General features: G+C 39.7%; 1 protein-coding gene across 11 annotated transcripts in view; it reads right to left on the reverse strand.

The window, feature by feature from the left end:
* Positions 1-1,239: 1,239 nt before the first annotated feature.
* Positions 1,240-12,306, reverse strand: part of wake (wide awake) — a 73,979-nt gene continuing 62,912 nt past the window's right edge. For 8 of the 11 annotated variants that reach the window (XM_067351908.1, XM_012374754.2, XM_067351907.1 and 5 more), the window contains 9 exons: positions 11,731-11,834; positions 9,845-10,105; positions 9,436-9,738; positions 8,894-9,333; positions 7,978-8,357; positions 7,295-7,898; positions 6,369-7,166; positions 4,742-5,054; positions 1,240-4,188 (listed from right to left, as the gene is read on the reverse strand). In XM_067351908.1, coding sequence (XP_067208009.1) covers positions 4,136-4,188; positions 4,742-5,054; positions 6,369-7,166; positions 7,295-7,898; positions 7,978-8,357; positions 8,894-9,333; positions 9,436-9,738; positions 9,845-10,105; positions 11,731-11,834 — 3,256 coding nt within the window. In that variant the 3' untranslated portion in view covers positions 1,240-4,135. Of the gene's footprint in view, positions 5,055-6,122; positions 6,203-6,368; positions 7,167-7,294; positions 7,899-7,977; positions 8,358-8,893; positions 9,334-9,435; positions 9,739-9,844; positions 10,106-11,730; positions 11,835-12,306 lie in introns of all 11 variants that reach the window. The other 3 variants (XM_067351911.1, XM_067351905.1, XR_010889296.1) reach the window with 2 other exon arrangements.

Raw genomic sequence — 12,306 nt, forward strand, 5'->3', positions numbered from 1 at the left:
ACCGTATAGCGTTGCGCTCTATCAGTATCTCGCTGCAGTGGGTCAGTCAACAACGGGGTCAGTCGAGGGCGAATCCGGGCTGCGGGTCAACCAATCGCACTCGTTCGCGCAGTATCCGTGTTTTCGCGAGAATGAGTATTAACTGTATATGTATACTATACATCTGCAACAGTTAAATTTGTGCCAGCACTTCCGCAATGCCGTAAAGTCAGTTTTGTTCGCTCAAACTATAAGTTTAAGAGATTGGACAGCTGACCTGATTTGACCAACTTTTTGCGGCCGGACATAAAGTTTTTTCTTCAACATTTTTTTTCTTGTTTCTATTTTTGGTTAATAGCTCGAAAAAAAAAAACCAGTCGGTTCAGTACGACCAGACTGTCGACGCAATTAACGAAACTGGCTGCGAAATAAATTATTAGTTATTATCGCCATTGAAGATTATTGCAACCGCATAATGAATAACTAGCCAGCGGTTTGGATTACCGAAACTTTCTCCTGTTCGCTCGGTAACGCTGCTTCATGTACTCTCCTGCAGCTTGCATTCCGTCCTATGGCATCATCCTGTAATCGGACTTATCTTACGCTGTACCGTTTGCGAGGTGCAGCGAAGCTGTTTGTAAAAATGCGCTCGGCGGAAACTGCTCGTCGCGGCACATTCGTCGGAAGAGCGGGATATAGAATCGCGGCTAGGGTGGGGGATAAATAAAGAGTAGGTGGTAGTATTCTCGGCAAGACGAGAAACAAGACGGAAGTGGGTCAGCAGGACTATCGGTCGCCGAGGGTCCGGGTTCTCGTCTCGTTTGCGCGTCTGACTCGTTGGAAGTGATGATGCTGGGTGGGATTGGATACAGGTTGTTTCAGAAGAGATAAGAGATAAGACAATCGGGAATGTGTGCTTCTTCGCAAATTTGTGAAAAGAAAGTGTTTAACAAGTTGCGTAATTCATTAATCTCTCTTTCACCGCGGTGCTTTACGGTTCACTAATTTTATGCATGGTGTATTAAAAAAAATCATCATGTTATTTACTAATTTTTATTTTAGAGTTTTATAGATCGTTAATTGTATATGTACAGAATATTTCCACCACTAATTTTTTTTTTGAATTAATGGCGATATGCGCTCTGTAAAATTCGAAAATAAAAAAAAATCTTTACATCTATTGCTTCTTACGTTTGTTAACGATAATCGTTAGACCGGAATCGCTTAGGACATGACGAATAAGTTTCCAATCGAAACAAATACAATGTTATACTTTATTTCGTGCGCTTTCGTCGTAGTACATTATCCCCGACAAAAAAGGGGAAGGGGGGGAAGAACACAGTAACAGAAATGAAGCCATCTTTTCTATACAAACATCAATTCGCTACTGTACATAATTATCGCATATGTCACTCTTTACAAATTGTGCATCAAAGTGACATCGGGTTACGGTCTTTGTTTCCTGGACGCGGAAGGTAGGATGGGGAGAGGGGAAGCAGCGGGACGGGGGACGAGAATGTCTTTGTTTGAATTCCAACTAATTAACTCACATTGCTGTCGCATAGGCATAACTAATTACATTACTAATTGCGATGAATGGACCGTAAAAACAAAGAGAAGATCTCGTATTCTCTCTCTCTCTCTTGTCTAAAATAATCTCTCTCTAGTTTCCCTGTGTGTGCAGTCATTCTCTTGTTTTTTTGTTTTCTTTTTTTCATTATATTTACAAATATCTCAATCGTCTTCGCCTGTTCGTAAGCCCGGCACGTCTCCGTGCTCTTTCACCTCGTATATCGTAACACTTATATGCTAACGGTTATTTTACATTCAACATCGATAGACACTCACGTAGTGCTAATAAAATTTTCTATCGTTCCCTCGGTCGGGCAGAAACGAGCGCGCGCTCATCTGCTCTCAACAATACAGGTGTGCATCTAGGCAAGAGTAGCAGAGAAGAGCAGATACGGCTGATTGCATGGTTAAATCGACGCTGATGTGTATGGAAATCATTTTTTCGTAGATTGTGGATTGTTTTCTAGATCACAGGGTTCGGTTTATCCGCGAGATATTGCGGTGATGTTTATCGAAATATCTCACAGAGATCCACATTTCTCGCTCCATTTTTTTTCTGCTTGTGTACATCAGCGATATACGGACTTATCTATATAGCCAGCCAGACCTGCTCCGCCTTTAACAATTCGTCGGTCCTTTGCCACTTTGTAGATAAAAAAATATGTGCACCATGTATCCTCGTTAAAACGCAAATGGCCCCTTGGTGCACGATACTACTGCTCAATAAGCATAATATTCGAAGAAACGTTCGATTGATACTTCCAAATCGAATCTGCGACGTGAAGGACGGATTTCACGATAGACATTTCCAATGGAGTTCTTCGCTTGATAGATCGATATTACGCAAGCTTGCGGCGGGTGAAATAATAGAAGTATGTGGACTCTTTTTTTTCGACACATTTCGCTTCCTCAATCCAGATTAATTTACGTGAATTCTGCACTGTCTAGACAGTTATACTGTTCTAAATATTTTATTTCTCTGTTTTTTTTCGGTCGAAAATAGCTACGTATATATATATCTGCTACACTAATTAATCTTGCCATTCGTCAGATTAAATATGAAATGTGCGATCTCCGGACATTTGAGAAATTTGTCGCGTACTAATATTGTGCAGTAATATTGTGCGATTAGGGTATATTTAGCAAACCACTCTACACTATGATACTTATCATTGGTTTTATAAGACGTCGACTGCCGTACTGCTGTACTGTCGCTTCTCCTTTAGCCGGATACACGCAGTTACGTGTACAATATGGCAGATCGCGCAACTGCGGACTATTAAAATTTTACTAAAATTTACTGTATATAATAACGAGAAAGTTTATTCGTTCTTTTGATTAGATATTTCTTTCCTCATAAACTCTTCAAGATGAATCTGTCCACTCACGTCTGCTGGAAGTTTTCTTTTACTACATGATTTTACTAAACAAGATAAATGTATATTCAGACGTAGAATGCGTGCGTGTGCGCACACGCGCGCGCTTTTGTGTGTATGTATGTGTTTATAAAAACAAATAACATTTTATATACGCCGCAGTATTTAGTAAAATAGAAATTATAAGTCAAAACGAAAAATATAACTTGTTTATTATCTCTAAAGCAATAGTAGCATTAATAATACTCTTTGTTCTATTATATACGTATAACAGTCTATAAGCCTCTTTGTCTTATATAACTACTATAATAATTAACTATAATATACTAATAATTAACTATAAAACTGGTTGAAATGTTACTCGCTATTTTAGACTCAAAATATTCTTCAACTAAAATCTCGGACTAATCTCCTCTCTTTTTCACTATTTTCAATAATTTTTCTTTTGCATTATGTTCGTCAACAAAATTGATCGGCATTTTCACAATTGATGGATGTTTCCCTAAAAATATATTTTTCGCTCTAAGCCATTTTTTTAAAACGATGCCAGCAGACTTTAGGAACTTTCGTATTATTCTATCTGGAATATTTTTCGAAAAAATTATGCATTACGCGTCTTTTTTAGAGCCTGGTAACACGGATCTAGTCAAGCAGAAAGTATAATATAATAATTTTGTCATACACATTAAACATTAAAACGTAAATATTCCTTTCTTTTACACTTTTCGTTACTTTAATAGTATAAATATAAAACTTTCACTGACTTTAAAAAGTTATATCATCCTTATTTATTCGCAGTACCCAAGTATTTTTCTATTGCATCTTCCTTGCGCTAAAAGATCCTCCGTAACGTAATGAATCGTACTTGGGTACAACGAATCGCGGTATAAGGAACAATGAGATCTCTCAAACAGCTCACTTGCGCATACTCTTGATACGCATATCGAATAAAACACTGAGATCGGTACATAAAATATAACAATATGTCTCGAGTATTATTCATTCCTTTACAAACTAACTAACATTTGAAGAATATTACAGAGAATTTATGAATTTCAGAATCGGAATGTACACATCGCTTACAATAGAATAGAGACTTGTATTTCACGCTTATCACATTCGTGACGATCCCTCGAAATTTTTTTTTCATACTGTGTTTTTCATGAGCCGTGACTAACCGCTCCAAGTATCGTTATGTTATTAATTACTCATAATTTTGTATCTGCAACGCTCCAGTAATTGTACGTTGCAAAGCGTAAATCTAGAAAACAGAAAAAGTAGATGAGATATAATCGTGATAAGAGAAATCAGGATCTTTTCTCGAAAAAGAACATTATTTCACTTATGAAGAATAAATGGCGGAAAATTGGTACATTTTAGTAAACGATCTTTGAAAAACTCGTTAGACTTATTGCAGCTAATATCACTTACTTAAGAGGCCAAACATTCTTCTTCGTGGATAAATTAATTTTACAAATATACAGTTTGTGCGTTTTTCGCATAAAGTAACCCGATCACATGCGTCTAAGATGATTCGTAAATTGGAAGAAAATATTAGGAGAAGTATTTTATGGCGTTAGGTCGCATATGATCGTATTAATTGTTGTTCACTAAAACTTCTAAAATTCTTTTCAAGCGGTACCGTTGTACCGACCAGATCGCTTTATGCGAAACATTCCGTATATGCGTTATCGTTATCAGGGGACGTTATGCGTGCGGCACGTACTAAAATTCAATTTACAATAGTACGCAAATGGATCGTTATATATTACAGACACCGCTTTATTTGTGCTATAAATATGCGGTGTGCTTACTACTGTGCTCGAGGGCGGCGAGAACATCCTGCTTTTGCCTAACATACAGCCTCCCCTTCTTCCACGGGTTTTGCAATTGAAGCGGCTTAAAATCGTCTCTTAAGCAACGCTCTCGCGCACCGATCACGGCAACTAAACAGAAATTCGGTAGCTCGTCGGCCGTGTAGGTAGGCCCCTTCTGACCTTTTAGGACCACCGCCATGTTCAGCTGTTTAACGACAAGATCCACGACTTCCCGCGCTGTGGTTCTCGGCGTTACGTGCAGCTTCAAACTGGTGCCAGCTGCTAAACCAGTCTCGTAGGCCGCGTAAACCTGCAATGATATTAACAAATGTACCTCTTATATTTCCTAACGATTACACAATAGATAAAAGATATTTGAGTCACATAATAGAATCAATTAGCAAAATGCAGCAATCTCGAATAAGAAGTACGTGTACTATCTGTGAATGCATTTGTAATTTGAATTCATAAAATTGTTCGATCGAGATCTTTTTTCGAGATCTCGCACACCCGTAAGAAAAGTGACACAAGTCGAAATTTTTCGAATTTTATTTTATGTTCGAAGTACATCGGCCTTCAATCAGGAAAAGTGATAGAAGTTGAATTCAAATACTTTCCGCGTGAGTCCGCTTTATTATTATATTTAATACTGTCGTAAATAATTAATTTTAAAATTATTGTTTAACCAAGCATAGCCATGTGAAATTATTTTCTGTAAAATCAAGCTTGCTTGCAGATGATTCATCATTTGTGACAGAATTTGAGGTAAAAACTAATTCATAATATTATTAATAGGAAAAGTTATTATTAACGCAATTCCTTCTTTCCTCTCTCGTGAACGATTTTGTTTTCTTGACTTGTGTCACTTTTCTTGCGGGTGTACGATATAAACTATATATAATATACATGGTGTGCCTGGAAGACTTCGGTACTAAGTGAAAAGAGAAATTAGACACAAATTAATATTCGGCTTCTCCAAAATTGATTAAATATTGTTTTCAGACTTTCTTCTTTTCATAATTCACTTAGCTTTTTAATCTTGTAGACACACGTTGTGTGTAGATGCACATTGAGAGAATGCGATATATTCAAGCTGTAACAATTGTTATATACAACACGATACTGCCACCAAAAATTATATATATATATTATTAATAATATATTTTACGCACTTTTATGCAATATTTTTGGAATATGTGGTATCATACTGTTACAACACATTACATACAGACATAGTTTATATTCGAAAATAACTATTATAAAGTATAAAACATCCATATTGAATGTTTCATGCCGTACTCATTTGAGCACACTAAGCATAATATTTAAGCATAACCGAGCAGAGCAAGCGTTGAAATTTAACGACGTGGCGGCTTACTTAATGCGTCCGCTACATCAGTTTGCACTAGAAGACCAAGTGAGCTGTTTTTAATTATAATCGGGTTAGACTTGTGTTCCCTAGGAAGGAAAAATATCATTTAAAGACAGTCGCGAGGTCCGGGTGGGGAGTTTTTAATGTTGCTGAAAATTAAACTTCTCGAAACGTTGCATCTGGTATGCCAAATACGTTCATGTATGCATAAAGTCTGTATAATATGAAATACCATGGATTTAAATACCGCACCTGAAGAATGCCTGGCAGAGGTGCCGGCATCATCGTCGCCTCGTCCTTATCTTCGTCCAGATTATCCTGCGGAACGGTGGCCATTGCCGCGACGCTCGCGGTCGGTTTGGACGTTTTCACCTTGACTGAGTGACCCGGTTTCAGGCAGACGCTCGAATTTGGCGTGCTGTATTCGTCGCTGCTCAACGAGTGCAAACTGTCGGAATTCGTGTTGCTCACGCTGAGTAGACTCGTAGTGTTCGTCATTGGCGTGGACACACTTATCAGCGAGCCGCCGTACATGATGGGCTTTATGCTAAGTAACGGACTCGTGCTAGCCGAAGCGGACGTTATTGTGGCGGAGCGATTTCGCGGGCTGTATTTGTACTTGGTGAGGATCAAGGTGTCCTCGGACTTGGAGGGTGGTAACCGTGTATTTTGCAGCGGCAGCAGGTGATTCGCGCTGCTCGTGGTCGTCAGATTGCTTAGATTGCTGCTGCTGCTCATCGGCGCGCACAATGATTTCTGCGCCTCCGAGCCGGTCGACACGTTCGAGGTGTTGCTGCCTTTACGTATGTACTGGCCGCTAGGTAGCTGCTGTTCGCTTTTGCTGAACTCCGTCGTGAGGAGATTCGAGGACGAATTTGACAGATTGGGACCCGGCCAGCTGCCGCGGCCGGGGCTCGATTTCACAAGCTTGGGATCTCTAGGTGGTAATTGTAGCAAACTTCGTTTTAGGCTGTTGTTACTGTTATTATTCCTGTTTCTGTCCAGGCTGAGCAGATGCTTCATTGATATGCCGACGGTTTGCGATGTGGCCTGCGAAAAAATGTCACAATTGTGAGAACATTATTGTATATTGAAAATCGTCTCTATATCAAGTTTAGGGTTCTTTCTGCACAATTGGCGACAAAATTTGAGATAGAATGAAAATGTCGTGTAATTACGTTTTGTTGGGAAAAGCCGCGATCCCTCGCGAAAGTTATGACGTCAAACCACCACCTGGCGCCCTTCCACACTGTGTTCACTTGCAACTGCAGATCTTTTAATCTCTCCAATTTATCCTTCGCGACGCTCAATTCCATAGGGCTGAAGGCCTCTCTGTGATTATGCTGGGCCTGTGCCGTGTCCAGTTCCAGAATGCAGCTGAGTCTCGAGTAACGATTGTTCACGTCCTTTTGATACGTGTTTAGGTGTATCATTTCAAAGACCGGGATGGGCAGCGACAGGAGGTCGCCGCGCTGCAGTAGAATCTCTCGCGTGCCGGGCACGCAACAAGCGGTTTCCGCGGGCGGTACGGCGACCAGGAACGACACGTCGTGCGTGAGATCGATAACCTCGGCATCGTACAATCGCTGCGCCAGCGAATCCTCCGGACTGATCTCCATATAATTGAACAACCGTCGCGCCGTCGCGGCGACCAGATCGACGAACAATTTCTGCTGTTCTGTACCTTGCGCTTCGTTCGTTACATTCTCCTTTTCTTCGGACTCCACGGATGACTCGGATGTGCAGATGCGCGTTACTCTCTTGAGATAGTCCCATTCCTCCCTGAACAGATAAAAATGAAAGTATGAAGTAGTGCGATAAATAATTGCGATATCCGCCTTTCAACGAGCGTATTACTTACGCGGATACGTGCGGATTGTCGCGAATCTTGCAGTGCGGCAATACGTTCGGGGATTTCGCTGGGACGACGACTTGTATAAGATCCACGCTGCTTTGCATCTTCAGATAACCGAGATATAAGCCTTTGGACAGTTTGATGCTACTGACTTGGTGATATGTTATTTGCTCTTGTATGCTGGCCATCAGGATATCGGCGACATTGCTGTCATCGTGTGTTATGATTTTCTTTGTGACCTTACTGAGTGGCAGCCACCTGCTGTTCAGTACAGAAACCAGTTTCGGTGACTTTACATAATTTACCGAAGAGAACACTAAAGTGCCTTGTATATCTCTGATGGGCTTGTGATACATCTGTCCAAGATCCTGTATGCACAGTGCAGCCTGTAAAATACGTAGTGCGAATAAGAATATTGTAGGAGTTTTAGTCGAATGTGACAAAGTGATTCGTTACTATGATACTGGCAAAAAGGTAATTCTACGTAAAAAAATTAAAAACATAAAAAAAATTTTGATGCAAAATCTTGTTTTTGATGAAAATAACTTCAAACAGAAGATTAAAACCTTTGTGCGTTTTAAATTTAGATTCTAAACAATCTTTTATCATTTTCGTAACAATTATATTAACTCATAAATAAATAAGTACAATATTTAATAAAGCAACTTATTAAATTATTCGGTCTATAGAAATAAATTTGACGTGATATTCAGACTGTTGAAGATCTTATAAATAAGTGTAAGACATTATTTTCATTTTCTATCTTTTAAAATATTTTTCAAATTCAAATTTTATTTTTCCGACTTACTTTGTCGCGTAAAATTACCTTTACAGATTATACACATTGATCAATAATGAATTACTGTGTAGCTTGGCCGAATAGAAATCTCTATTTTGAACATCACAAGAAGTATTCACATACCTGCATTTGAGCAGCGGCTTGAAGCATTTTTATCCTAAAGTGGTTAGTCGAACTGCTGTGACTCTTTTCCATATCCTGTCGGAGGGACTTAACATCGTCCCAGGTAAAAGCGACTTTCATCAGCCAATGAAAATCGTTGTAAATACAACTGGGGTACGTTTCGTCGACTTCGATCACCGGCAGAAAGTCCTCGTTCGTAACGAGAACCTTATCTTCGTGGTACAGCAAACACGCGAGAAACACACCTCGCCTGAGGTTCTTCTGAAATTTACTTGTCACCGTAAACAACTGCTTTATCGTTGTTTTCTTCTTGTGATTTCGCCTCTGCACCGCTGGTGTTTCTTGCGTATATTCCGGTCGCTTTATATCAGTGAACAGAGTGTTTAATTGTTCCAGTCGCCCCGCGAATCTCGGTACTCTGCCGTCTATGTCCCTCCAACCTACGAATCATCATAAATATTTGTAAAATTGAAAGCGAATAGCGTTAGGTTGGGCACGTCGACAGACGTAATGTTTGTATAACGCAGATTCGCGATACTTACTGCTGGGCGTGACATGTGCGGGCGTCGAGTTTCTGAATCTGCTGTATCCCTTCAAGTTCCCGGAGGCGGCGCGGAAGTGATATCTTTGCCCTTGCGTTAAACCCTCGATCCGACATTCTCTCTGCTTCATGTCTAGAACCTCTCTCTCGCCACAAACGACCGAAAAGTCATCGTGCAAACTCCACTGAACTTTGAACTTAGTGCAAATTGGAGAGTCGTGCGAGTCTGGTTCTTGAAACCTGACTGCAACCGAGGTTGTACCGGTAACATCGACCGCAACCAGGAAAGGCATGTCGGGTGGTCCTGAAACATAAAGTCGTGGATTGTTAATGCGCGAATGTATTTATTGCGTAAATTCACGAAGGCAAATAAACGAATTGAAAATTTAAACTAGGTTTATTAAACTCACGCGCTTGATCGAAGCCTAGTAACATTTTTCTGAGAGCCCTGGCTCTTCTCTCCCATAAAGCGAGCTGCTTGTCTTCCGTGCTACCGCCGCATGCTGTAAGGTTGTTATGTTGCGTGGAAAAACTGGCCCTATGACTGCTCGCCGGTTCCAACAAAGTGGTTCCACCGCTGCCGGAAGTACTACCGCCGAGTTCTTGAACTCTGTGCTCCGCTTCTGACAGCAACGATGCCAAGTGGCTTCCCAGAAATTCTGGAGACTTGACTGTGTTAACAAATAAAACGAATCTTTGAGAGCCTTTTAAATTAATTTCTTCTTTTATTTTTATATGCATAATTATATGTCCTTTTGATTAAATTATTTCTCTTTTCAAGTAATATTCAAAGAACTCTCTTAAAGTTATTTTTTTACATTTACGGTTTTTAATTTAAATTTGTTGCAAGTAATTTTTAACTATTTGATCTTTCGCGTATGTTCAAAGCGAGCCTTGCATGTACAGATCTTGATTATAGATATTCGAACTGAGACAGTTACATTTGTGAACGATGGTTATCTCACCACTAACATATTGTTCTACGCGCAATTATTGCGCTAATTAGCGTATTTGCCGTTGTATGCAATAGTTTGCTGCAACATTGTTGATATCTTGTACACGATCTCTTTGCGAGACTGTACGGTTTTGTCGTGATTAATTGGAAGACTTGATTGCAATTACTTCTCAGCGTAAAACAGGTTGTGCGGAGAAAATGTACCAAAAATTAGACAATTAAAAAATACATTTATTAAATTTTCAAATAGCAAACATTTATATGTTGATCAAGTTGAATCTTGAGTTATTATTTCTCAATATTTACATGAATTCGTCGCAGATCTCTTTGAAATTAGCTGAAAGGAGAAGGCTCTTTCTTTCGGCTCCATATTTCATCTCTGAAAAGGATTTGGTATCCTAACGATGTCGTCCTAAGTGGAACGCTAACAAGCGTAACGGGACAAATTAAGACGCAAGGAACTTTTGCAAAGATGAATGAAGCTCAAGTTGCTGACTTAATAACATGGGATTTTCCGTTTCGCTTGATGGCACATTAAGAAAAATTTATTTTCCCGAACTTTTATCTTTCCTTCTTGAAGAAACTTCAAGAATCAAGAAACTTGCGACGTAATAATCTGTGGCATATATTCGCAAATTTGCATTCTAGCATGCAAATTCAACAATGCTTCGCGATGGTAATGCATTTGTGTAGACTTATTATATACAGCGATCGAAAACTGATAGAAAAGCTCCGGGATTCATCATGCAAGTCTTTTATACGCACGGAATATCTGATGAAAGTGTGCTTTTTATTCATATTTACAGCTCGTGCGGTTCACACAACCGGCTTAATAGAGTACAAGAGGGCATTGAGGAAGAGAGAAACAGAGAGAAATGTTTAGATACTGGTACAGAGAGGTTTCACAATTTCACGTCGCATATACGCTTCGGCACTCGATCGTAATTACGCTTGAGTTCGATATGTACATATCTGACAAAGAGGGACATTATTAAAAACGTTGCGGAAAAAGCACCGCGCCCCAGCCGAGTGATCAGCGAAAAGTTCCCAATTTTTTTTGCACACCTCGTTTCAACTTTATTTTTATCTGTCTTTTATTCGTCGTTGCAATGCAATAAAGCTCGGCGGTATTTTTATTAGAGGCCACGGAATCCTAATTGGAATCTCCCGCGGACCGATTTTCTTGGATTTTTTTCGTGCGGCAAAGAGAGAGACGGGAGATCGGTCCCGCGGAAAAGCGAATTTTGCGACGCTTCGAATCCACCGGATTCGTCACAAGCGTCGTTCGTAACGAAGTCCGCGCCACGTGAAAAGTTTGTAATTGAATTCGATTGTACTTACATTGGTTCCCTTCCTGCGCGCCGAACGCAACCAGCATTTTTGCTAGCGGCCTGTTGTTGCTAAGCACAGCAACGTCCAGCGGTGACAAGCCGTCGCTGTTGACGCTGTAAGTGATGAAATAGAAAATGGTTAGCAGTATATAATAGTAATGCGTTAGCAGAGTTACCTACAATTTACTGAAATAAATCAACTGAGTTAGCATTTAGTTTATAGCGAAGTATTTTACGGTTTTCTACCGGTCTCAGTTTTACATTATAACGTAACCAAAGCACAGTTATTTCATAACTTTACACGCGCAATATTAAATGTGTAAACTTTATTTCACGTTTTGTAGCGTTTTGTTCAGGGAAAAGCTGGCGTTAAAATAAAATCGAAAAATGGCCCTCAGGTTCCTATTTTATATCACGTTAAGGCGAGATTTCCGTAGAATAAAAAAGCTTCGTGAAACTTTGAGTAGCGTTTATGTGGTATCAGGAGGTCGATAAAACATACGTGAATGTCGGCTACCTTTCTGAATTATGAAACGATGCCATGGCATCTCGTTTGTATCTTCTACCCTGTGTGTTTTACTTTACA

The sequence above is a fragment of the Linepithema humile genome, chromosome 3, assembly GCF_040581485.1.
Source record: "Linepithema humile isolate Giens D197 chromosome 3, Lhum_UNIL_v1.0, whole genome shotgun sequence".
Classification (NCBI taxonomy): domain Eukaryota; kingdom Metazoa; phylum Arthropoda; class Insecta; order Hymenoptera; family Formicidae; genus Linepithema; species Linepithema humile.